At 52.3% G+C, this 24,331-nt stretch overlaps 12 protein-coding genes across 12 annotated transcripts; 6 read left to right on the top strand and 6 right to left on the bottom strand.

Annotated features, from left to right (window-relative positions):
* Positions 1-121: 121 nt before the first annotated feature.
* On the top strand, positions 122-908 carry ASPBRDRAFT_44464 (cysteine hydrolase family protein; the record flags this gene model as incomplete). Its single annotated transcript, XM_067625202.1, has 1 exon — positions 122-908. A coding segment is annotated over exon 1 (395 nt), but the record flags the coding sequence as incomplete, so codon positions are not given.
* A 5-nt stretch (positions 909-913) lies between these two features.
* Positions 914-1,790, bottom strand: ASPBRDRAFT_676910 (YbhB/YbcL family Raf kinase inhibitor-like protein). Its single transcript, XM_067628936.1, has 2 exons — positions 1,591-1,790; positions 914-1,543 (listed from the first exon to the last, which is right to left on the bottom strand). The coding sequence occupies exons 1-2, from the start codon at positions 1,709-1,711 to the stop codon at positions 1,128-1,130; spliced, it is 537 nt and encodes a 178-aa protein (XP_067477543.1). The 5' UTR covers positions 1,712-1,790; the 3' UTR covers positions 914-1,127.
* A 410-nt stretch (positions 1,791-2,200) lies between these two features.
* Positions 2,201-3,277, bottom strand: ASPBRDRAFT_180042 (SDR family NAD(P)-dependent oxidoreductase). Its single transcript, XM_067619915.1, has 2 exons — positions 2,683-3,277; positions 2,201-2,628 (listed from the first exon to the last, which is right to left on the bottom strand). The coding sequence occupies exons 1-2, from the start codon at positions 3,240-3,242 to the stop codon at positions 2,373-2,375; spliced, it is 816 nt and encodes a 271-aa protein (XP_067477542.1). The 5' UTR covers positions 3,243-3,277; the 3' UTR covers positions 2,201-2,372.
* A 673-nt stretch (positions 3,278-3,950) lies between these two features.
* Positions 3,951-5,384, bottom strand: ASPBRDRAFT_128485 (FAD-binding oxidoreductase; the record flags this gene model as incomplete). The annotated part of the gene is made up of 2 exons (XM_067618059.1): positions 3,951-4,898; positions 4,956-5,384. 2 exons carry the CDS (start codon positions 5,382-5,384, stop codon positions 3,951-3,953), a joined length of 1,377 nt encoding a protein of 458 aa, XP_067477541.1.
* Positions 5,385-6,079: 695 nt separating this feature from the next.
* Positions 6,080-7,439, bottom strand: ASPBRDRAFT_56111 (uncharacterized protein; the record flags this gene model as incomplete). The annotated part of the gene is made up of 2 exons (XM_067627496.1): positions 6,080-6,317; positions 6,409-7,439. 2 exons carry the CDS (start codon positions 7,437-7,439, stop codon positions 6,080-6,082), a joined length of 1,269 nt encoding a protein of 422 aa, XP_067477540.1.
* A 556-nt stretch (positions 7,440-7,995) lies between these two features.
* On the top strand, positions 7,996-9,237 carry ASPBRDRAFT_56110 (uncharacterized protein; the record flags this gene model as incomplete). The annotated part of the gene is made up of 4 exons (XM_067627495.1): positions 7,996-7,998; positions 8,110-8,513; positions 8,590-8,827; positions 8,935-9,237. 4 exons carry the CDS (start codon positions 7,996-7,998, stop codon positions 9,235-9,237), a joined length of 948 nt encoding a protein of 315 aa, XP_067477539.1.
* An 889-nt stretch (positions 9,238-10,126) lies between these two features.
* Positions 10,127-11,809, top strand: ASPBRDRAFT_44456 (uncharacterized protein). The gene is made up of 3 exons (XM_067625201.1): positions 10,127-10,234; positions 10,314-10,719; positions 10,827-11,809. The coding sequence occupies exons 1-3, from the start codon at positions 10,171-10,173 to the stop codon at positions 11,539-11,541; spliced, it is 1,185 nt and encodes a 394-aa protein (XP_067477538.1). The 5' UTR covers positions 10,127-10,170; the 3' UTR covers positions 11,542-11,809.
* A 398-nt stretch (positions 11,810-12,207) lies between these two features.
* On the bottom strand, positions 12,208-17,518 carry ASPBRDRAFT_31200 (uncharacterized protein; the record flags this gene model as incomplete). Its single annotated transcript, XM_067622874.1, has 8 exons — positions 12,208-12,511; positions 12,564-12,946; positions 13,008-15,450; positions 15,964-16,056; positions 16,179-16,235; positions 16,305-17,023; positions 17,080-17,163; positions 17,219-17,518. The coding sequence occupies 8 exons, from the start codon at positions 17,516-17,518 to the stop codon at positions 12,208-12,210; spliced, it is 4,383 nt and encodes a 1,460-aa protein (XP_067477537.1).
* A 630-nt stretch (positions 17,519-18,148) lies between these two features.
* ASPBRDRAFT_197007 (uncharacterized protein) lies at positions 18,149-19,592 on the top strand (the record flags this gene model as incomplete). The annotated part of the gene is made up of 3 exons (XM_067621050.1): positions 18,149-18,583; positions 18,646-19,439; positions 19,514-19,592. 3 exons carry the CDS (start codon positions 18,149-18,151, stop codon positions 19,590-19,592), a joined length of 1,308 nt encoding a protein of 435 aa, XP_067477536.1.
* A 157-nt stretch (positions 19,593-19,749) lies between these two features.
* Positions 19,750-21,081, bottom strand: ASPBRDRAFT_56105 (uncharacterized protein; the record flags this gene model as incomplete). Its single annotated transcript, XM_067627494.1, has 3 exons — positions 19,750-19,786; positions 19,840-20,642; positions 20,710-21,081. The coding sequence occupies 3 exons, from the start codon at positions 21,079-21,081 to the stop codon at positions 19,750-19,752; spliced, it is 1,212 nt and encodes a 403-aa protein (XP_067477535.1).
* A 1,152-nt stretch (positions 21,082-22,233) lies between these two features.
* Positions 22,234-23,604, top strand: ASPBRDRAFT_129123 (uncharacterized protein; the record flags this gene model as incomplete). The annotated part of the gene is made up of 1 exon (XM_067618114.1): positions 22,234-23,604. The coding sequence occupies one exon, from the start codon at positions 22,234-22,236 to the stop codon at positions 23,602-23,604; it is 1,371 nt and encodes a 456-aa protein (XP_067477534.1).
* Positions 23,586-23,826, top strand: ASPBRDRAFT_44454 (uncharacterized protein). The gene has a single exon (XM_067625200.1). The coding sequence runs from the start codon at positions 23,607-23,609 to the stop codon at positions 23,766-23,768; it is 162 nt and encodes a 53-aa protein (XP_067477533.1). The 5' UTR covers positions 23,586-23,606; the 3' UTR covers positions 23,769-23,826.
* The last annotated feature ends 505 nt before the right edge of the window (positions 23,827-24,331 follow it).

The following is a 24,331-nucleotide window of genomic DNA, read 5'->3' as shown; positions in this document are numbered from 1 at the left end:
CGGGCCTCTCCACCAATCAGGAAGCAGCACCTCACCAGCCAGCCCGTTACCGGGTTTCAAGCAGCAGCATAAAAGTATGCAAGAAGACCCAGCAACTGTCACCTTGAACACAGATAATCATCAAAACCACTTCTCAAGAACACTTTCATACCCTCAAACCAAGCAAATCCATGATGGCCACCAAGAAAGTAGCCCTCCTCCTCCTCGACATCCAAAACGGCATCGTCAACCGTCTTGAAACACCCACCACCAAATACCTCCAAACCCTCTCCTCCGTGACCCAAGCAGCCCGCAACGCCCAAATCAACACCATTCACGTGGTCACAGCCTTTCGCGCTGGATTTCCCGAATGTAATCCCCGAAACGCCAGCACCGCCAAAGTCAAGGAGTGGGGTATCTTCCGTGACAACCATGAATCTACCCAGGTTCACTCTGCTGTGTCGCCTCTGGAGGAAGAGCCAGTCATTACTAAACGTCGTGTCTCGGCGTTTACGGGCACGGAGCTGGATATGATTCTAAGGTCTTGGGGTGTTACCGAGTTGGTGGTGGGTGGGCTTATTACTAGTGGTGCGGTTTTGTCCACGGTTCGGGCGGCGGCGGATTTGGACTATGGGGTTACTGTGTTGGAGGATGGCTGTATGGATCGGGATTCGGAGTTGCATCGGGTTTTGATGGAGAAGGTGTTTATGAGGCAGGGACGGGTTGTGAGTTCGGAGGAGTGGGTGGGTGAGATTAGCAAATGATGGATGCTGCACTGGTGGGCTTGGTTTAGGCAGAAGTGCAGTGGTTGGTGATTTGCAAGTAACTGTCTCTTTGTATGTTGAGTTGAAGTTGAGCTACTGGTAATTGGAGACATGGTGATTAGACATTATTGTATTGTCAGCTGTTTAACAACTGGTAACATCCTCAGTCACACGTAAGATATACATGTCGGTCCGATTCCACATCACTTCAGAGTGTGCTGCAAGTCAAGTGCGCTCAAAAGATGAACCACACAACAGTCACATTCCATACGCTAAGACATACATAAAGGACCGCTTCACTTTCCCATCAAAATCAACTCACGCCACCATGAGATCTTGTGTTGTGATAAGATGTTCAAAGAACAACGCAAGCACTGGTTTCAGCTACTTGCTGAGAAAGTAATTAGCACCCACAACCGGACCCAGACCGATACTTCTAGCCCAGCTGTCAAGGTCGAAGCGAGTGCGCGCCAAGAGTCCCATCTTCTTGCCACCGCATGGAGCCGATCGAGTCATGCTGAACCCGGCAGGCTGCTCATAGAGGATGAACAGGAAGCGGTGTGGGCCAGATCCGAAGAGAGGGTTGGGTCCAACGTAGTTCGCGATATAAGGAGCTCCCACTCTGAGGAAGAAGTGACCATTATCGCTCATAATTGGCTCCAGGCCCGACTGGATCCAGTGGCACATGGGGCCGAGGACGCTGCAAGATGGGTAGGGGGCGTCGAGGTCCAGACACACGACCATGTAGGTTCCGTTGGCCTTGAGGCGCGGGAAGGACATCCGAGGGGGATGAGCAGCGTCTGATCAATTAGTCGAGATAATCTAAGAGTGAGAGAGGATGGCTTACCGCGCTTGTCCACGAACTGGCCGGGATAGATGTAGTGATTACTGAAGGTGAGGCCGAGGACCTTGCGATACTCGTTGCGGATGATGGTCAGGGCTCTATCGACGTTGAAACTGGTGGGCATTTTGCTGAACGACGATTTGAGATATTTGATGCTTGAAGAATGACGCTTGAAGAACGATGCTTTTAGACGAAAGTTCCAGAACGACGCTGATGAACGAGAAGTGAAGAAGATGACGAAGTATGTCTCAGAGGTGAAGAAAGTATGTCTCACTTAGTTCATGTCAACAAAGCCAGCCTGAAGAAATGCTAATGGCGCTAAGGTCAACACTCGGGGTTAAGCGACGGCGCGTGAATGAGAGCTTCCTCTTCGAGTATCGCTTCACGTGCTTCATTGCCCTACTGGTGCACAATGCACATTGATTAAGAAGTTTGCATATCAGTGAAATTGTAGAATTGTAGATCTGTGACACTGCATGTTACTTGCATGCTGTTCTGGCAGAAACTGTTGTAGTCTATCCTGGCTGGCGTGAAGCATCTGGGTGTTTGCGTGCATGATGTATGACCGCCTGTGATCAATACAAGAATGCCAGCGCACTGACTATACCGATAGCTCAAATAGGCACTCATTCCTCGATAATGATCAACTGCCTAATTTAAGAAATGCTTGGCCTTGTGCCAGACAACATGATATTTGTTAACAAATGCGCTATAAGCAAGACTAAGATACTGCGCTCCTCATCCAAAGAGCACACACATCATCAGATTCATTGCTTTAGCGCACGCTAATCAATAAACAGTCCCCCAGACGCAACAATGTGTGCCCCATTAATCCACCTCGACCGCTCCTCGCACAGAAACCCGACAGCATATGCAATCTCATCCGGCTCCGCCATACGAGGCGCGACCGGTGTCTGATCGATAATCGGTTGGAGGATCTTCATCTGCTCCTCTCCCGCAGCGGCAAAGCCTTCAGTCTTGGTCGGGCCCGGACTGACTGCATTGACGGTGCAGCCATACTTGGGTGGGAGCTCCTTGGCCCTATTTGAATCAGCGATGAACCCCCTTGAATATCATCAGAACGATAGACCATACCAGCACTTGGTAAACGAATCAACCATTCCCTTGGTACCCGCATAGATAGTCTGATTCGGAGGAGGTCCTCGTGCCGAAATGCTGACAATATTGACAATTCTCCCCGTGTTCTTGGTGAGGTGCTTCAAGCTAGCCTGGGTTAATAAGAACGTCCCGCGTCCATTGATATTGACCAGCCGGTCCCAGTCATCGAGGGTCTGCTCTTCTAAGGGCTTGTTGACTGCCAATGCAACACAGTTGACCACGATATCCACTCGGCCCCAAGTCGATACAGCAGCATCGACCAACGCTTGTGGAGCAGACACTGAGCCCATATCCCCTTCCACAGCGACCGACGGTGTTGGCAACGAAGCCACCAAGGTATCTGCTTCGGCCTTCAGACTGGGAAATGGATAATTGACGACCGTGTTGGCTCCGCGGGCAGACAGCTCCCGCACAATGGCGGCGCCAATGCCTGACGACGAGCCGCTGACGATAGCCACTTTGTTGAGAAGAGTTTGCTCCACCATCTTGGGCGAGATGTGATTGCTGATTTGATTGAGTCGATGACCAGGAGACATGGTGCGTGGGATATAATCCCGTACAGTTGTGCCCCTCCCGAATGTCATATATGATCCGGTTCGGTTCAGTCTCCCGGCGCTTGGATATCCATCAGTCACTCCCCCGCTATCCGAGTGTCTCCCGCCACCCGCAACTCTTCGTGCTTTTGCTCTCCACAAGCCGACGTGGGCCAACCGATTTACCTTTGCGGACTGGAAGTCGTTGGGTTTTCTATACTGATGGACGGTGGAGGGGTATATGATGGAAGCTATCAATAATTGCTTGGAAGATGGTTGACACTTTGTCTCTAAGCTGCGTTGGAGACGAGTATACAGTAGAAAGAGGACAAGAGATTCTCGCTGCTTGGCCATCAACTTGCTCCATGGGCTGATTTAATGCCAACTGCATTATGATAGATTCCTCGATGATAGATCTACGAAGTCTGAGATGGGTGGAATCTCAAGTCCTGGCATGTCGGATATGGCGCCCAGCAAGACCTACATCGGGTCTCCACAGCCGGTCTGTACTAGCATTGTTGCCTTGGGCTACCCCACAATGTATAGTCTATTTTTTATGGGGTACAAGTACACGTAAGGCTCTCCGATTTATATACATGATTATCCATTCCTCTAGGGGCCAAAAATGACACTAAATGTTGGCCAGACCAACCTGTAGTAGTCCTCGAAAATATTTATCCGGCCAAGACATCCGCCACGTAACGCAATCCCTCACAATTTAATCTCCTGAGCATTATCCAGTCCTCTCGTTCCCGACTGATCCCCCTGGTCCAGATACCCGCAGATGCGCCCCTGAGGATCCCATTTGCGGCGGATGTCCATCAGACGTCGAGCATTGGCATCTGCCCAGTATCTCGTCTTTCGCACCTGGAAGTCCGCGTCTCCCAGATAGGACCCAACCCCATGTCGCTGGACCCTCTTCATGACATTGGCCACCCATGCCTGGCATCTAGCATCGTCCCTTTCCTCCTCCCACACCGTGTAGAGTGCAAAGTAATGGTCCGACTGCATGCTCAATGCCATGTCGGGCAGCTTCCGACGGCTGCAGGGATACATGGCGTACCAGAGGGCGAACGCCTTCTTGTGGGGCAGTGTCGTAAAGGCCTCCTCCAGCACGGCGGGCACGTCGGCGTCATTCCGGATGTAGGCATTCTCAGCGCAGTAGCGGTGTCGCTCCGGGTTAGCCTTGGCTTGATTGGTGTATTGATTTTCCAGGCTGTCCACCTGGCAGAACCACTCCTGGATGGCGCCAGTTGGCCTTGTAATCTGCGCTGGCAGTAGAGCCTTTTCAGCCTCTTCAGGGGTTGACTTCATGGCGACAAATAACACAAAGAAGCAGTGCTCGTCAATGCCCTCGGGGTACGCAGCCACAGCTGCAATTTCAGTGTCCTCGTCGAAGCTAGGCGTAATGGAGAGAAGCCAGTCAAAGACCTGTCGGTACTGTCGAATGGGGTAGACGTAGCCAGACGACCGGAAGCCGTCCTTGGGATATGGGATCAGCTCCAGGTGATACTGCGTCACCACACCGGGGAAGCCTGGCCCGGCTCCCCTGGCTGCCCAGTAGAGCTCGCGGTTCTGAGTGGCGTTGCAGTGAAGCAGCTCGCCTGCGGCTGTCACTACATCGACTGCTTGGACTCTTTCACAGGCCCAACCCCAATTCTATTACACTCAATCATCAGCCAGCCGAAACATCATATTGGGAACAAAGTAACTAACCCGACAATTCCACCCCATTCCACCTTGCAGCAGGAAGCCACCCAGGCCCACATCAGGGCAGTGACCTCCCGGAAACATCAAGCCATAGTCCTTGATCAGAGTTCCATTGAGCTCCTTCCCCGTCATACTGGGAGTGGCTCTCGCAATGCGATTATCTGCGTCCACTTCCAAATGCTTGTAGTTCCCCAAATCAATCAGGATGGATTCATCGCGGACACTCCATGCGGCCCAGGAATGTCCTCCCGAGCGTATGGCAACGCGACACTTCTTCTCAGCGGCTAGCTTCACCGCTGCAATAATGTCACTCGTGCTGGTTGCTTTGACCACTGCCAGGGGGAAGCGTTGAGGACGACGGTGATTGAACACACGGCCTACGCGTGCCTCTTCGTAGACGGCTGGTTCGGCCGAATCCCGCCAGATGATGTGCATTGTGAGATGGATGTGCGTAAGTAAGGTTGGAAGATAACGAGGAAAGAAGTTTGTGGAGACAAATACAGTGAGCGGGCGGCACGCATTTAAGGTTATAGCATGGCAGGGATGGTATACGCGCTGTGACTCCCCCGAACTTCTCGGAACCCGCAGCGGGCCACATTTGTTCCTACCCCGCACATCGCGGATCTGGTTCGGTCTACAGCTTCGGCTGGGTGGAGGTGGTTCGCAGCTCAGTTTGAGATGGTGGTCATTTATGGGTGGAGGTCCTGTTGGATAAGTGTCCGGAACGGTTCCGCTTCTGGTGCTTGAATGCGTGTAGCTTCTCGGATGTTGGCAGATTGATATCGGCTTAATGAATGGTATTTTATTTTTCCATTCTTAGTGACTATTCGTTACACAGTGCTTTTTAGACTAGTTTGATGTATTTTATATTCGATATTTATTGGTGGTGATAAGATTCTACAGCAGGCTTGCTAGTATGACAGGTGTTGTGCTTTTCTCGTGACGGAACAATTGACTTCGGTATAGGGAAACATGTAGGACATGGCGATCAATCAGTAAGCTGCCGACGGTGAAGGTCATCTCTGAAGTTTCACAACCTAACAGCCGATAGGCCTTCGAGGATCAGCCGCATGCTGAAAATAGAGATGAAACATCCAAGAAGTGCGAGATGAATTTCAGATCAGAAGGTCTTAGATTAGTTGCATACCCCTACTGAACTGTAAGGTCACTGCCAGCAAGATCGCAGCGAAAAACTCAACCTCACTCGAGCTTCCAATATCCCAAGGCCCAAATTGATTCATCGTCAGAAACGAGTCGCATTCAGGGTCGTGATTCGGGTTCGTCAAATAATCGACGTAGCCCGCATCGTACTGGGCAATTATAATATAGAGCTGATGGCGATTCATCGACCAAAGTAAACGACGGAACCTATGGTGTCAGATGCTTAGCTGCTGGCTTCACATTTCTCTTCCGTTGTGTAGGGACTTGGAACCACGTAAATGAATTTTGGTATACTAACATTTGTTCCGCCTGGTTATACTCCTGAATCACATCGCGATCGGCATGAATCCATGCCGCCATTTGCGCGGTTTCCTGCATCATGACGCGAGGTGATTCCGCTCGCACCACTGGCTTGACCTCAACAATGCCTTTGGTCTCTCTATTCCGAGTCAGAAACATATGGCCATCCGTGCGTGCTTCATACAGCTTGAGACCATCCTCGTCACACACCTTGTACCCCTTCCGTTCCGGTGCCCAGTGGGCCTCGACGCCTTCCACAGAGAAGGTTATCAGGCTTGCCAGACCAATCAGGTATGCATTTACCATGTTTTCATCCGAAACTCGGGGGAACTCTTTGGGCTCCTCGTAATTTGGGTCTCTCCCAAAGTCATCACTGGATGTGTCGGGGTCCAAATCGATGGATGGAGCTGTGGAGGACTGATAGAATGGACTATGACTGCTTGATGGTCGTTCTCGTGCTTCTCTCCCTTGCTCTTCTTCGTGAATCCCATGAATGTTTAACCACTCCGTTAGATGACTGGGATCAATTGGATAAGAATACATTTGTGTTGGTGTGTCCTGCGAGCAGTCCATGCTGTCCAACCCTGTGCTTCGCTCTCTCAACCGCTCGGACCACGGGGTAAAATTGATGTTCTCTTCATTATCTGGCGCACTCGGCGCCCGGCGAATGAGCTGCCCATAGTACCATATGAGCTTGAAGTCACCAAGGCCAGGATGGATTGGAAGGATCTCGTCCAATTGGACCTCCAGTGGGACCGCTTGAATGAAGCGTTTCCAATGCTCCAGCTTTCTCAGCTTCTCTCGGGCAGCCTCAACGCCATGAATCCCCCAGTGTTGTGGATGGAACTCGCTAGCCTGTCGGATCTTCCACAATGCCCTCAGGGCTAGGTACTGGGCGTCACCAATCTTGGATGCTGAATCATATTCTCCTAACTCATAAATACTTTTCCCTTTGACCCCATGCTTTTGCGCCCACTCTTTCCAAGATCTCCGGTCCAGAAGGCGAACGGGAAATTCAGGAGCAGACATGTTAATGCCGGAAGAAAACTGGATAGAGCAAATTTCTGCCTAGTTAGTCCCAAAACAAATATGAGAGGAACGGCCTCCACTGTAAGGAAGCGATAGAGATAATTCCCATTGAAGTGTGAAGGTTGAGTCCAGGGCCGGCAGTGCAGTATATTATGTATATACTACCTGCGGTGAGTGTATGTAAACAACGCTTTGAGAAGAGAGGCCAGTCACTGCATGGCTGTGATGCAAATAATATAGCCCTGTGAAGCATGGTGAAGGAACCATCGATGTCTGTATTTGAAGGTGATGAGTGCACTCATAAGCCTCCGAGGAAGGAACAATGTGTGCTAGCTTCTGTAGTAACTGGGCGACGGAATGTCCCATATAACTTGGATGTTCCTGAGTGCCAAGTCACTTTCCCTGGTGGTCTCCGCAACAGTCCACAACTATATTTACCTGCGACTGCTCCTCTGGACTCTTCGCTGGTCGCCATCTTCCGTTTTCTAAATTGATACAGTCATTTCAGTATTTCCGTAACTTACCCGGAAACTTCCAAACTGGGAGGGTTCCCGACATGGTACTATAACAACTTCAGGTGTCCCTCTTCTTCACTTTTCATCTTCTCTTCTCCCCTCGTTAGCCATCAATAACTTTGAACTCAGCACTTGTTAGTTACACTCAAAACCAGAGGATGAAGAGGTCTATCGAGACACTCTTTGAGAGCAGTCGTGAAGACGCTCGACTGCGAGTCGCCCAGACCAATGTTGTGTCCCGCCACCTGAGGCGCATCTTCACAGCCACAAAGGCCCTCAAGCACTCGGTGTTGACGGATCGTGATTTGGAGACACTGGGAATCAAAGTGTCCGAGCTGGATTTGGAAGGGGCACGTTCCCCAGAACATGAGACGTTCTACCAGCCATTGCCAAAATCCGAGTTACCGGAGATCGACTGGGACAAGGTGCACTTTTCGGAATGGCATGAGGGACGCAGCCATGAGCCACTCCGGGTGCACTATACCCTTGACAGGGTTTTTGGTAGAGTCTATGGCGCATGGCTTTGCGATGACAAGCAGCAAACCTGGGTTCCACGAAGGTGAGTGCAGACCCTCAACTCTGCCGTGACGGTGAAGAGTGTCTTGGCTAATGTTATTTGTCCGGCCGCTGTGTAGATGCTACCGCGCAAACCCTCGGACCGCTAGCGGCGAGCACACGCCCGATTTCCCCTACCCATGGCAGGCTGTTTCGGAAATGGAAGCCGACTCGTTAAGCGTCCCCCACTGCAGCTTCCAGATGTACCACTACGCTGATCCCGAAGAACCCCTGCGTCGGAGTGAGGTCCTGCCCATTGTTGGGTTTATGCGATGGCGGCTGAACCGATTTGATTATATCAAGCATCGCACCTTCCCCGTAAGTGTTGTCTATTCAAATACGGTTCAACTCCACTTCATACCATCTCAACAGCCATTGATCATTCACTGCCACCGATGCCTACTCTAACAATGCTTTCATCACAGGTCATGGTTATATCGATATTCCGCTCCCAGGCCCGAATTCTGCAGGCGTATCACGACGGAAAATATCTTCGCATCTCGAAAAGCAAGTTTGTTGATTTCACCGAGAACAGTCGCGAGAACTACGAACTCTTTGTGCGTTGGATCTGCAGCATCCCCTGCGGAGACACTCAGGCCCCTCTGGCAATCAAAGGCGAACCGTTGCCCCGGCGCAGCTGCCAGTTAATTGATAAGGGATTTGATTATCTGGCACGAGAGGCAGAAGCGCTCGAAGCCTACCATCAACGCAAGAAGGTGAAAGGATAGATTTCGCGTGGGTGTGCAAGAAGATTATCGGGCTCAAGCAGTGTTAGTCTGCTAGTTGTGAATCTGGAGGCATGGTAGATTGTAAATAGCAGAATGAAATAGGAATAGAAACAATAGTTGGATGCAAATCTGCATCTTTCCCGATTAGGCCTTCCACGCCAAGCTCCCTCACATGCTCGCAACGCTAAACCCAAAACAGGCAACAATGTCAGACCCACAGACACTAATCCACCCAATCACAAGATACATGTGACAGCAAGTGACAGCAAGTGACAGCAGGGCGGATCCGAACCAACCAAAGACGCAGCAGCGAACGGTGAGCAACTCCAGCTGCTCCGTCCAACGAGTCCGTCTCTTATATCTCCTGACTCTCCCGAGTCCCCCGGACTGCTTGCCCTTTTAAGCCAGCAGTCTGGAATACTTGTTCGTGTCATTCGTTTAGCCTCGTCCAACTACTTGTCCTTGGGCCATCCTCGTGAGATCTATCCCACTGGTCTGGGACGTGCGCAGGACGCCATCTGTCGTTAGACGGGAGCTCGTTCGCCACCATGTCACCCTCCAAGCAGTCTGGTATGTACGCCTTCTCCATACCAGGTTTTTTTCGCGTCTATCGTAGCCCAATGAAGGAAATGCCTCTCTAAACTCTCTCGCACGATAGTTGACATGGCGGACATGCCATTCATCGTCTCCACCGGCACGAAGAAAGTCGATCCCCGTACCCGCAAACTCATTCGCAGCCATGTCATGATTGGCAAGAACCGTGGCAAATCCCGCTATCGCCAAGCAGAGGCCGATCCATCTACACCAGCGGACGCAAGCCCAGACGAGACTTCGGCTCCTCCTGCCGATGAGGCGGGTTTAGCTTTGTCGCCTGCTGCACAAGTCCCATCCACCCGCTGGCCGGCACATCTTCCCCGCAGAGTCGGCAACGACATGTCTTTCATCCGGCTGGCGGATGACACCACCAGCCCAGCAGCCCTAGCCACCATTCTTCGCTGTAGGTGCCATGCCGTCCTGTCCCTGATTCCACCCGCTGGTGATTCAAGGGGGGCCCAACTAAAAGTAAACCTTCCTAGTCACCGAACGCGCCAAGGCGGAGTTCTACCCGCTTGCTGTATGCATAGTCTTCAACAAGTCTAGCCGAAACTGGATTATGGACATGCTGTCCCTAGATGCAGCCTATCTCAATGCCATGGTGATCACCACCCAATCGTACTTTGGCATATACAAGGGCCCAGATGCGGCGCAGTCCCCGCATCTCGGGAAAGCCATCCGCCTGCTACGCAACCGGCTCGGGGAGGAGCAGGTCCACGTGTCCAATGCAACCATCATGGTCGTCATTATCCTGATCCTGCATGCGCATATTGTCGGCGATTATGCTGCCATCCTACATCACACCCATGGGCTCCGCAAGATGGTCCGTCTGCGTGGCGGCTTAGGGGCGTTTACATCCAATAACAAACTGGTCATTGATCTTATTCGGTGGGTCCTTTCTCCAGCCGATCACTCTTTTTTATTTGTTTTGCCAAACATTATATTCCCCTTTCGTCTTAGACTACATAGTTGATGGCAACCTAACCTGTGATCAGATGCGATGTGGGACTAGCGATCCACAGTGGAGACAAACCCGCATTTTTCGACAACCGGAATCTCGACATCTTCACCCCGTCCGACCTCTGCTTCACGCCACGATCTCGCCCCGACCCGTCGTTCGTCCGGGAGCTTGACCCTGGGCTAGCGCGGATCTGGCACATCATGCAGGGGTTCTGTGCCCAGGTCAACCTCACCACCAAGACGAACGGCATGATCCCCGAGACGGACTTTATGAAAACCATGGCCTCCGTCATGTACCCTCTGCTACACATGAGCTTTGATCCCGGGTCCCGGGACGAAGCGATTCGCCTCGCTTTACTCAGCTACGGGTTCGACATCTTTCTCCAGTTCCGCAGCGACCCCACTCCGTATGTTCATCTTGCCGCCTCGTACCAGCGCTGTCTCAGTGGCTTGGCCAAGCGGGACGATGTCTCCCCACAGCTCTGGATCTGGCTGTTAACCGTGGGTGGTCTGGCGGTGTTTTTACCCACTGTAAGGCGCAACTTCCGGCACTGGCTGCTGTATTACCTAGGGAGCTGTCGCGTCCGCTCATGGGAGGAAATGCGGGTCATTCTCTCCTCCTTCATTTGGATTGGACTTGTACATGATGAACGGGGCAGAGATCTATTTAATGCGCTGTTTGCCAATCTGGCGCCAGGGGAGGAGACGTTTGTTGAGCAGACGCCTTCCTCGAAACTGATCACGTGTTAAGATATTACGATTTGAGCTAGTGCTTATTTATATTTAGGAATATAGATATAGGATAAGGACTCGATATACAATTACAATCTGTCCTATATGCAAACTAGTAATCGTGTATTAGTCACGTGTTATAATGTCGATGGTATCAGTCATGTGATAGAGTCCAGCTCACCCACGTGACGTCATGGGAAAAGGACCCTGCGTGTTTACACGAGCATACTGTTGGGAGCTCGGGATACTTATAAACCACTCAAGCTTATCTATCGTCTGTCCTTCCTGCTCTTTGATATCTACTCTTCAAGTATTGACAGGTAAAATTACTATATGGATTATATGCTATTTCATACATCCTTACTGCTACTTTCGAAGCACGGAGTCATAGTACCAATATATATTCCCACTATGTTCCACTCTTTTTACTAATGGCGAGTCACGATGCTAAACATATTGTCATGATGGGCACGAGAAGATAAGATGGTTCCATGATCATAGTCGGTCAACATAGAAATATAGTAAAAGGAACTTCAGGCTAAGTGAGTTATGAAAAGTGTCTATGGAATGGGCCAGAAATACTAGTGAACAAAATCACAGTACTTACTAACGACAATAAGAAAAGAAACCCAATATATACAAACAAGCCCAAAAATACACAACAAAATTAATGAACCTATATCGTTACTCGGTTTTCACCCTCAATAGCCTCCACAAAGGCCCCATAATAAACCCGATACCCGCAAACAAACGCTGCACCAGGCTATCCGGGATGAACCGCACTATTACCCCGACAAGCAGTGACAAGACTCCGAGAACGACCGAGTAGGCCCACTGCACGCCACTGAGTCGAGTGATGGAAAATGCGCGCCCACCAACAAACATAATGATTATCTGTCCACCGATCATGATAATATTGACACCGATGAAGAGCCAGTTGCGGTGGACGCCTTCGAAGACGTTGACGTTGTTGCCAAGTGCACGGGTGCTGGGAACTGTTAGCACGGCGCCAATGGGTATACAATAGGGAAGAAACTTACTTGTACAGGTTAAATATCTGCATCCAGACATATGTGTTGAACACCGCCGTTTGCAACTGAGAGTGCTCGTGGGCGGTGGTGTACGAGAAAATGCTGTTGCCGGCAAAGTGGAGCACCAGTGTCACGGCGAGCTGGTAAATCGATTGCCCAATTATCATCTTCCACATTGGCACGGTTATTAATGGAGTTGATCTTTTGTCCGGGGTTCGGTCCAATACTTTGGGAGAGGGCGGATCGGTGGCGAGCGCCAATGCTGCGAGGGTATCTTGGATCAGATTTACCCACATCAGTTGCACGGCTGTCAGCACTGATGTTTCACTGGAGCTGGCCACAGATGTGACAAAGGCCAGTCCGACAGAGGTAAAGGTGATAGTGATTTGGAACTATACACGCTGTCAGGTGGTTCTTTGTAGATTAAGATTGCCATCCGGTGGGATGTCTTACCTGCAAGAACTTTTGAACGGCATCGCTGACTGCTCTACCCCACATGATCGCCTTCACGATCGAGCCGAAGTTATCATCCATTAAAACAATTGCTGAAGCTTCGCGCGCGATTTCTGTTCCCGAGATGCCCATCGAAAATCCGACATCGGCTGCTGTCAGCGCAGGAGCGTCGTTGGTTCCATCTCCAGTGACGGCAACCGTTGCCCCAACCTGCTTCAGTCGTCGCACCAGCGTACGCTTATCTTCGGGTCGAGACCGTGCCAGAACTTTAAGACGGGGCGTAATCTCAAGTTGCTCTTCCTCCGTCAGCCTCCTGAATTCATGTCCTTCCATCACAAGGTCATCGTGGTTGCTGATAATCCCGCATTCCTCGGCAACAGATCGGGCTGTTAACAAGTTATCACCAGTGACCATACGCACTGTCACTCCTGCTCGACGACAAGTCTCGACGGCATCATGAGCCCCTCTCCGTAGAGGATCGCGGATACCGGCAACACCAATCAAAGTCAAGCTGCCAAGTATATCCCCGAGCTCAAGCGTGTCGGATTGTATTTCTCCAGCCTGGTTTGGAGGCCACGTTGGGAAATCCCGGTACACCAACGCTATTGCCCGTAGCGACCAGTTCGCGTAGGTATCTACCTTCTGGCGTATAGCTCTCTTGGTACTTTCAGTCAAGGCGATGACGGACTGCCCTTCCGTCGGTTCCACCAGCGTGCTGCTACAGAAGCCCATCAACACCTCGGGCGCTCCTTTGATGTACGCCCTATACACCTCACCCAGGCGTACCACGGTGATCATACACTTGCGCGTCGCATCGAAAGGAATAAGTTCTACCACTTCATGGTTGGACCGCTCCAGTTCCAAGGGGCCCATGGCGAGGTTGTCTCGAGCGAAGTCCAGCAGGGCAGCCTCGGTCTTGGATCCAACGAAGGAGCGGCTTCCATCTGCTACTGACTCGAATGCCGTGCTGTTGATGGCGACTGACTCACGGATTAGGGATTTCACGTCACCGCTAAGACGAGGTAAAAATGCCGCAATAGTCGGGACGTTGCGCGCCGGGACGTCTGTCTGTGGTTCTAGGTCCAAGAATTCCGCATCTATGCCAATCATCCCGGCGGCAACCGTCATTTTATTCTGGGTCAGCGTCCCAGTCTTGTCCGAGCAGATGTCAGTAGCATTGCCCATGATCTCACAGGCGCGCAACTGTCGCACTAAATTGTTGTCCTTCAGCATCCGCGTGGTCGCAAAGGCAAGAGAAAGCGTCACGGTCAAAGGAAGACCCTCCGGCACAGCAATGACAACTACCGTCAGCGCAATGATGAAGACTTCCAAGAAATCCTGGCCCTTTTCGGTCCCGGATGCTGTCGAATGGCGCAGACCAACCAGGAACTTGATGAACAAGATGACAAACAACACCAGGCCAGCAATACCACCAAATTTGGCGATGTACTTCGCCAGTACGTTGAGTCGCGATTGCAGTGGAGTGAAGCCAGGGTCTTCCTCAAAACTCAGGAGGATCTTGCCATAGCTCGAATGATTGCCGGTGGCTATGACCAAGAACGAGCCGACGCCTTCCGCGACCTTTGATCCCGAGATCACGAACGGGTCAAGATGTTTCGTATCACGACAATCAGCGATCGCATCCGCGACCTCATCGCCAGACTGCTTCAGCAGCAAGTCAGACTCTCCAGTCACAGCGGATTCATCACATCGAATATGATGGCCGCGGATCAGGACTCCATCGGCCGGTATGACATCACCTGGCTCCATGTGCACGACATCGCCGACCACGAGATCATTAATAGCCACCTCCTGTGGCCGACCGGAGCGGATCACTCTCACCAAGCGATCCTGCTTCTTCTTGTTCAACTTTTGAAACTGCAGCTCTTTCTGAAAATCATTGCCCGCGCCCACCAGCACGATGACAATAATGGCAACGATAATAGCCACCCCTTCAACCCATTCGACTGGCGGGTTTGAACCGGAGTGCTTGGTCCCGAATGTCTGGTATAGGCCTAGGGCCAGCGAAATGATCGCTGCCCCAGTCAAGAGGAAGAGGACGTGGTCATTGTAAGCCGCCCATATCAACTGTAGGACGGTGGGTGACTTGGGGATGGGAAGGCGGTTATTGCCGAAGACAGTCCGTCGATCTGCGAATTGTTCTGTGCCCTGGTGGTGGTGGAGATGAATGTGGTGATGCTTGTCGACCGACGATGCTGCGGCCGATGGTTCAGTGTCCCTGACGCCCGACTCGTCCACGCTTAACCCGGTATTTCGATCGGTTCGTAGTCCCGTTTCTAACCCGCGGAGGCCACCGAAGGCATAGAAGGTATCCAGGCTTCGTGATTCGATCAGTCCGCTCAACTGTTCAGCCGAGAACTCGAATGCGCTGGACTCGCCCCGACCCAGTGGTCCCTGGGCGATGACAGGCTTCTCGCTCAGGCTCTGAGGCCATGTTAGTCACTGACTGGCTCTATATTCGGCTCCGGTCTGGGGTGGGCCACTAGCGGATATGGGGCCTGTGATCATGGATTTACCTGCCTCCTTCATGACTGTGGGTGGGAGCTCATGCTACCGTGGGTGTTTGATGATTAATTTAGACCAAGCAGACGGTCGTTACTGGGGTCATTGCGAATGCGTCCCGACCGGAGGAAAATGAAGAGATTACAATCAAAGCAAATGATAGGTAGCGAATGATCAGAGAAATTCGAACTAGGTCACCTCCCCTGAGCGAAGTAAGGATAAATGAGATGGAATCAGGGGAGATCAAGGAGTTAGGAGATGGAGTGAGTGCGATCAGATCTCATGCTGCTCGATTTTCTTGTTTGGGGCGGAGCAAGACAGTCCCAAGTCGCTCGTATTGGTAATAAAGATACGGGGAAAAGGCAGCCGCGTAACGCCAGCCGGTAATCTTCGGCCTCCCCGCTTGCCGGCCTGTAATTTTTGCCTAATTTACTCGGCAGCGTCCTGCGCCCGTCGGAATTCCTTCCTCAAGGCAATAGAAGCATTCAACATGTTGATCATAATGGTCGCATTAAGAGAACGTGTCCTAGAATAGAAAACAAAACTCTATATCATAAAATCGGTGGCGAACATCCGCTGACCTGTCACATCCTTGTGTATGGGCCGCCTGATCCCATAGGTGATGTCCTCTATAAGGGCGGTGCTTACTCCGAGGGAACGACAAGATCTGGGTGAACATAGAAAGCGATCGCAATGATCAGATACCTGTATACAGGTCAGTAAAAAAGAGGGTGACCTTGTAATTAAGGCATTGGCTATAAAGGAGAAACTCACGTTCCACACAACAACACGCCCGCGAAATAATTCGACCGACCCTCCCGAATCAGGCAGTTCATCACCACCACTGCCAGCGAGAAACAAGCGGTCTCGAACGAGTTGAAGCGCAAGGACATCGGCTGACCTAGCGCCCATCCATACAGTACCAGGAATGGCGTGACAAAAAGTGCGATTTGAAGCGTACTGCCCACGATCACACCAATTGCCAGGTCTACTTTACCTTCCTTGGCTGCTTTCACCGTGGTTGCAAACTCGCCAGCGTTGCCCACAATCGGCACGACAATTAGACCCAAGAACGCCCGACTCACCCCATAGGCCTCAACAAAGCCATCCACTCCTTCTACCAGATAGTCGGAACAGACAGTGACACCCAGCGTAGCGAGGATGAGGATGAGGCTAGCGGGCAAGGGTCCTAGCTGGCGCTCCTCCTCTTCCTCCTCTTCGGTGCTACTGAAGAGGTGAGAGTGGCTGCTGAGCTGGAAGTAGAGATAGACAAAATAGAAGAGCAGTAACAGGACTGCAGTGATATGTGAGAGGTGCAGGATATACTCATTCCCGCCAGGTGAGGCATAGAGCGCCGTGGAGTACAGGGTTGATGGGATAATGAGCGCCGAGGAGGACACTATCATCAAGGACGACATGATCCCCGTCACATCAATATTAAAGAGCACGGTCTCCTTATCATAGCCGCTGGCAAAGAAGCAGCATCCCAGAACCTGGGCAATGACAGTCAGTAATGGGAGTAGGGGCATGTGGATGATGCGTGGCATACCAGCAGAGTGCCGGATAGGATCGAGCCAACCATCGAAGACTGGACCATATGAATCTCCCCTTGGCTCACGGCGGTAATTCCAACCTGAATGCTATTATTTAGCTTGTACCAAAAGCAATACTTCGAGGATTTGTCTTACGATCATTTCGATGGCATTGCCAAAAGACGCATTGATCAAACCTCCCACCGTCTGGCCAACGCTTTTAGCCAATTCCTCGGTCGCAAAGGACAACAACGAGGCCAGCGGGAAGATGGCGAGAAAATTCAGGATAAACACGGCGGAGGGATTCCATTCTTGGGAGCCGGAGAGTATCCCTAGGAATACAAATATTAAGAGCACATTGGTGTAGCTGGAAAGAAAGGTCACCTCAACAGTATGTCGGACGCTTGCGAGGAGAGAGGGTGTTGCTGGTCCCCGGGCATTTTCGAAGTAGGCCATTATGAGAGGTTGAGCGAGGAAAGTTCCCTTGAGGAGATGAGCATTCTCGCAGAAGGTATGTTCGGACTGATCTTCTTCCAGCTGTTTCTCCCCGGGAGGTTATTAAGACGTGCGGGGCGGTTTGGCGGATACCGTCAGGTATGGTTCGAACCGTGTCAGATGTGACCGATACGGTTGTTTACACAAAAAGAGCGCACTGGGCGGGCAGGTGGGTGGGGCCCAGCGGAGATTGCCAGTGCCCATTGGCCCAGAATGAAGGTGCCTAGGCGCCAAACCCCTCGGCCAGATAGGGAGGTGGGGGTGGCATCCAATGGGAAAATGCCACCCAGCCCTGTAAGGCTGAGGGGGCCGCTTGCCCAGGAGGCGCTTGGTTGATGGTTCGGGCTCGGGGGGAACGGTACCGTACCTCCTTACCGTGGATACACATAGTCAGATACAGATACAAGCCAGGTCCCCGGTAAGCTGGTAAAGCTATTTTCAGATCCATCCGATCAGCTGAACCCAAAAGAGCCTCTGAAACGCCGCCCGCTACTCAAAAGAAGCAAAAGCCTATCGATCTATCTCAACCCGTGAGGAACATATCACTGTTTGGAAATGCCTGCTGTGAGGCACCGCCACCATTCTTCAACCATGGAGGGCCCCTCTGGCACATTGGCAGAATCGGATCCTCCTACGCCGCCTCCTAGTGAGCGCGTTTCTTCGCCGACCGCGGCCCTCCACGGGCGCACCAATCCCTTCCACATGGCCATTATGAGGATCGGTAGGCACCCCGTCTCGAAAGCACTCGCTGGATTTGTGCTCCTGGGACTCCTCTCAGGCCTCTTGGGATGGCCAAGACAGCTGGTCTTCTGGTTAAACCTGGTCGCCTTGGTTCCGCTGATGGCCATCATCACCATTGCGATCACTGAGCTGTCCCACACCCTGGGCCCGTTGCTTCACGAGCTCTTGAAATCCACCTTGGGAAATTCGGTCGAACTGATGGTTGGCCTGGTATCTGCGCAAATGGGTCAAGGCCGTATCTTCCATTCGGTGGTCGTTGGCAGTATCCTGTGCTATGCTCTCCTGGTAGGCGATCGGCTTCCAATGTTTGCCAGGTTAATCCAAATTTGTTGACACCTGAAACACAGGTACTTGGTAGCTGTTTTTTGATCTCTGGCTACGATAAGGAACACCTGCAATTCGACCGCACCTTGACTAGCATCATGTCGTCGTTAATGATGATGGTATGCATTTCCTTGGTGCTGCCCGGTGTGATGGTCACGTTCCCGTCGTTGGACACACTCTCCATCAGCGCTGTGGTGACCAGCCACGAGGTACAAATGGTCTCCTATGGGATCGCTCTCATTCTGCTGGGACTATTTGGTGTCTTTCTCCTCTTCCAGCTCAAGTCCCATGCTGCTTTGTTCCGCATTGCCGAAGAGACGGCCGAGTCGCACTACAGCGGTACCAGCGGTGACCACCACGCGGATGGAAACGAAGCTCAAACGCGACATGAACGGACCATGTTTACTCCCCGCTCTGCTGGGGCTGCTCTCTTCATTGGGGTGGCGTGCTTGACGGGGTGTGTGGTACACATCGTGAACAGCGTCAATGCTGCGCTAGAGCGGGGAACGGGAACCAGCTTCCCCATTTTGGTCTGGGTGCCTCTGGTGGGGAACGTGACCAAGTACCTGACCATCGTGATCATCTCGCGCCAGGGCCATGTGGAGGTCGCCGTCCGAAACATCTTGAACAGTATTCTGCGCCTCACCCTTTTGGTCGCACCCACTCTGGTGCTCATGGGCTGGTCCCTGGGCCAATCGGTGACTCTGCAGATGGATAATTTTGAGGCCACTATGTTGTTTCTCGCCGCTATGGTCATGAGCCACGTGATTCACGAAGGGAGGGCCAACTACTTTGATGGCCTTATGCTCTGTGGAACGTAAGTAAATCTTGAATTACAACAATACGTTGACGCTTGTCAATGTTACAGCACTAGTATTAACGAAGACACAGGTACATCATCACGGGAGTGGCCTTTTATGTATGTCCCAGCGTGAGCACCACCAAGGACATCGCGGTCGTAAACACATGATCATTCCTAGTATCATGATGCTAGTATGCACTATCCAATATATGTAGATGTGTGTATATAGTTTCTTAGCCAATTTCCCGAAAAGCAGCGCTCCAAAGCAAAGAAAGAGCAGATCGCAACTACGCAGACGATGAAATTAAGATGTCAAGGCTACCGCCTACCGAACGTAAAAGGCAAGCGTCAGAATCGCATACCTGCTATCAAGTTAGTCTGTAAATCATATGAAAGTCTTATCGGGACGACGTACATGGCGACCAGCATGCTCCCATGGATATAGGTATATTTCCCATCCTGCAGAATGCAGTTGACCAGCAGCACAGAGAAGAATAGAACCACGGTATGGAATGTTTCGAAATACAGCGTCATAGGCGTGCCCATGAGCCAACCGAGCATGACCAGGAAGGGAATGGCGAATAGCCCAATCTGCAGGATACTGCTGACTATCATACTGATAGCAAAGTTGACATCGCCGCCACCACCACAGGCAGTGATGACCACCGCGCCTTCACAACTATTGCTGATGATGGGAATTAGAATGGTCGCAATGAAGGTCTTCGAGATGTTCAGGGTTGCAGCTGTTGCCGGAATGCTGTCCATGATGTTCTTGGTGCAGACAACTATGGCTGATGCGGACAGGACCAGAGTTGTCGTGAGCCAGTTCATGCTGCGCTGTGACTCCCGGGACGAGTTGCTCTCGGTCTCCCCTTGGAGAAAGAGATGGCTATGGGTACCCAGCTGGAAGTATAGATACCCACCATAGAGCACCAGTAGAACGGCAGATGTGCCACGTGAGAACGCCACGATCTGCTCCCCAAGGTCGAACGGGAAGGTGGAATAAAGGACCGAGGGCAGAATAAGTCCGACGGAGGTGACGACCATCAGCGAGGCGAGCGCGCCGGTGACGGGTTTGTTGAAATGGAGGATGTAGGTGTTGTACGAGGCAGCGATGAGACAGCAACCGAGGATGAGCAGGAGATCCGAGAGAATGCTCCCGATCATGACGGATTGCGCAAAGTATATTTCGCCCCGCGTGAGAGCCAAGATGCCGGTCTAGGAAACGTTACAACCATGAAGTTAGCTTCGAACCCAGGTGTCCAGCAGACGTTTGGAGACTCACCGACAGCTCCACACAGTTGCCAAAGGTAGCATTGATCAAGCCCCCCATGAGCTGCCCCAGGGAGTCGGATAGCTCATCGGAGCAGTCCGAAACCACCACGGAGAGGGGAATGACGGCGAGGAAGTTGAAGATGGACACGAGCACTGGGTTCCAGTGGAGCGCGTCCGCCACCAGGCCGAGAGGCAGAAAGCATAGCAGGGGTTTCGAACCAGATTTGGCGACGGCGGCAGCTATCTTCTGTCGGAGGGTACGAGGACGGTTTGGGAAGGACGGGGCCGCGGGCGAGTCCGGCTCAGAGTCCGATTGCATGACCGGATCGTAGGGGTGGGAGCCTTTCGGTAAGGGGGAGTCGTTGTGCTCTGGGCTAGACATAGTGACAGGTGGGACGAGGAGGGGGGAGCGAGAGCACCAGGGACGAAGAGCGAAGAGGGTGACAGCTGACGACGGCGCAAAGTGGCAGGCGGGTTTCCGTCGACGAGAGTTGGCCAATTTTAAACCCCGACGATCATGGCTCCAGTCCGAAAGTGACGGAGAAGATGACGTGGGTTAAGGGGGGATGGGCGTCGCAGAGCAGGGAAAGAGATGGCGAGGGCCCTGTGAGAGCGGTGGGCAGAAGAGAAGAAGAGATTGAGGGAGCGCAAGAGACAGAGAGAGAGACCGAGAGAAGGTGAGACGAGAGGCTGAGTTGAGTGGTGGAATCCGGATCAGCAACAACAAAACCAGAAGCTGAACCCGCTGGGAAAATACCGTATGAAACGGTATGGGGAGTGTTCAAGACGGTATGGTAATCGCGGCTGTCATTTCCCGTCATTTTCTATTTCTGGCCCGACAGGGCTGAAAAGGGAAATGAAGACCTTCGCATGGTGCAATCTCCACTGCATTTGATTGCAAGTCCACTGCTTCCAACGGGGCCCTTGTGAGGGGAGTACCAATCAGCGAGTGAGCCTGACTGATAACCGGAAACCTCGGGGTAAATGGTGGACGCGCAACGATTGCCCCGACACGCACAGAAGATGAACTGAACTGACTGACTGACTGACTCGGAGAAGACGATGGGATCCTCCAGCCTTTCCAACGCCCTAGCGGCTTGGCGGCAGTAAATGAATCTGGTCATGCTCTCGCTGCATCTCCTCGTCCACTCGTCGCCATCCTGTCATCTCCTTCACACTTGACCAAGTCTGTCCCCGTCAGTCATTCCCCGTGAGCGGCTCTTCATGCGATTCACCTTGTCACCGCTTCCTTCCCTCCATCCCGCGTCCTTCTTCTGAGCGTCTTTGCGACTAAGAAAACCTCCCCCTCTTCCCCTCTCTTCTTTGAAAACGATTGTTGGCCGTTATCTCCTCTTCTCACAGCTCGGATTATTAATTCATCGGAGCTCATCGGCTTTAAGTTCCTCCTTTCCACCTTTCCACCCCCCTCTACCCGGTGATCAAAGCATTACCCCCAGCACGCCCCATCGCTTTGTTATTCGAGGTCCTGTCAAGAATTTGGGGAGCCCGCGGGAAGTCCGCTCTCCGAACATCGATGGATGTTTCGCTCTCTTCTTCATATATGAAGGCGTTCAGGACTCTGTCGAAACGGTACCGGAAGCAAGGACACGCTGATGCAGCTGCCGAGCTAGAGACGGTGGTAGAGCAGGTCTCCAGGGAAAACAGGGGAGACCCCGGAGTCGCGCTCAAGCGCTTCGGGGCGCTAGTCCTCGCCTTTCTCGAAAGGGGTCAGTGGAACTCAGCCGTAGATGTTGGAACGATTGTGGTTGATGCCCGACGGGCACAGCTAGGCCCCAACGACCCCATCACCATGGCCGCGGTTCACAATCTGGTCTCGGCGTACTGTGGTCAGGGCCGTTGGACGGAAGCGATTGATCTGGGTCGACAGGTAACAGAGGCGCGTCGCAAGGTTTTGGGGGAGGATCACACCCACACCATGGCCTCCATGTCCAACTTGGCTACTGCATATCGCAAGGAGGGATATTGGCGACAGTCCGAGGCGCTGGAACTTCGCCTGATCCAGATCAAGACGCGAAGATTCGGCCCGAATGACCAGTCCACCCTCACATCCATGGGCAATCTGGCCAACACGTACACTCACATGGGGCGATATGATGATGCGGAACGACTAGAGAAAAGGGTGGTGGAACAATTCACCCGAGTGATGGGCGAGCACCACAGCTCCACGTTAATGTGGAAGTCAAACCTGGCAGCCACGTATCGGGAGCAGGGTCGCTTGGAGGAGGCCATGAAGTTGGAGTCGGAAGTGATGGACATCCGGATGCAGCGAATCGGAGCCCAGCACCCCCTGACGCTGACATCCATGGCAAACCTCGCCACGATGTACCGGGACCAGGGGCAATTGGAGGAGGCAGAACATCTGGAGACGCAGGTCGTAGAGATAAGCAAGATCGAACTAGGAGAGCAACATCCACAGACTCTGATGTCGATGATCAATTTGGCGTCCACCTACCGGGGCCAGGATCGGATGGAGGAGGCCGCCCGTCTCGGAGCACGCGCAGTGGCTGTGATGAAGTCCCGTCTGGGTGAACAGAACCCATTAACCCTGACTGCCATGGCGGATCTCGCCTTGACGTACCAGGGTCAAGGCCTGACGGGGAACGCTGAAGCGTTGACCGCGCAGACGCTGCGTCTGATGCAGAAGAACCTGGGAGCGCTCCATCCCCACACGCTGACCACCACGGCCAACCTGGGGGCCATCTACCAGTCCCAGGGCCGATGGAACGAGGCTGAGGCGCTGGCAGAGGAAGCTGTGCGTGGCCGGGAGAAGGTATTGGGGAAGACCCACCCCGACACGCAGGCGGCAATGGAAGATCTGCTGCGCGTGTATCGAGTGTTGGCCGCGGATCGAACAACGGGGATACACGTTCGGCATGCCAATTAGTGATGGGCAATCAGTCAGGCGTTGGGAGTCTCATGGCAACTTTTTGCTTCATGGTCTGCTATCTTTTGGTTAATGAGTACATGATGATAATGATGATCTTTGGGGTAGGAGTTTGGGACTGGATTTGTGAATCAATCTCCACAGATACATACCCTCAATTCTGAATTGACTTTCTACTTACTACATGACATGATCACGTTGGTGTGCAATGGACAACACAATCTCTTGAGTATGAGTTCATATGGCAAGGCGGCAAGAGGACACTACTCAAGGATCACCTACAAGATGGGGATGCCTCCCTCGCTTTATGAAGGGGGAAGAAAACTGCATGACTGGACTGTGGCTGAGTCTTTAAAAAACAAGCACTGCCCCCTTGCCAAGACCCCGGTCTTCCAGCGTGTCTGCATTCCCTCATTCAGCTTCACTCCCCTGGCTTCATCTCTTTGGCCAATGTCAAGTCCATAACCAACGATGGTTGATCCTCTTGTATCCTATTGCCATCAAGCTTCTCACCCGGCCGTCATAAGATCACTGCCTGACAGATCGGTGGATCGCGACCGGTCGGATTCTCCATGACAGCCGCCGATCCGTGGTTCCTCAATAACTTCACCCAATGGGTCCTGTCTGCCTGTGCCTCACTACTAGATAACTACTCACGATGTGACTGACCACGGAACCTGGTCCGGGATGGTCGGATGAAGCCCGATGTTCTGCAGCATTCGTGATT

The sequence above is a fragment of the Aspergillus brasiliensis genome (assembly GCF_001889945.1).
Source record: "Aspergillus brasiliensis CBS 101740 unplaced genomic scaffold ASPBRscaffold_8, whole genome shotgun sequence".
Taxonomy (NCBI): domain Eukaryota; kingdom Fungi; phylum Ascomycota; class Eurotiomycetes; order Eurotiales; family Aspergillaceae; genus Aspergillus; species Aspergillus brasiliensis.
The sequence above is the reverse complement of the archived record's forward strand: the minus strand, read 5'-3'. Positions and strand labels throughout refer to the sequence as shown.

Excerpts from the sequence above, each read along its gene's own strand:
- ASPBRDRAFT_676910 (XM_067628936.1), bottom strand. The coding sequence starts at position 1,711 with ATGCCCACCAGTTTCAACGTCGATAGAGCCCTGACCATCATCCGCAAC. Across the intron at positions 1,544-1,590 it reads CCAGTTCGTGGACAAGCGCG|ACGCTGCTCATCCCCCTCGG; the intron begins GTAAGCCATCCT and ends CTAATTGATCAG.
- ASPBRDRAFT_180042 (XM_067619915.1), bottom strand. The coding sequence starts at position 3,242 with ATGTCTCCTGGTCATCGACTCAATCAAATCAGCAATCACATCTCGCCC. Across the intron at positions 2,629-2,682 it reads GATTCGTTTACCAAGTGCTG|GGCCAAGGAGCTCCCACCCA; the intron begins GTATGGTCTATC and ends TGATTCAAATAG.
- ASPBRDRAFT_44456 (XM_067625201.1), top strand. The coding sequence starts at position 10,171 with ATGTCTTTCATCCGGCTGGCGGATGACACCACCAGCCCAGCAGCCCTA. Across the intron at positions 10,235-10,313 it reads CCTAGCCACCATTCTTCGCT|TCACCGAACGCGCCAAGGCG; the intron begins GTAGGTGCCATG and ends AAACCTTCCTAG. Across the intron at positions 10,720-10,826 it reads CTGGTCATTGATCTTATTCG|ATGCGATGTGGGACTAGCGA; the intron begins GTGGGTCCTTTC and ends ACCTGTGATCAG.
- ASPBRDRAFT_44454 (XM_067625200.1), top strand. The coding sequence starts at position 23,607 with ATGGGCAATCAGTCAGGCGTTGGGAGTCTCATGGCAACTTTTTGCTTC.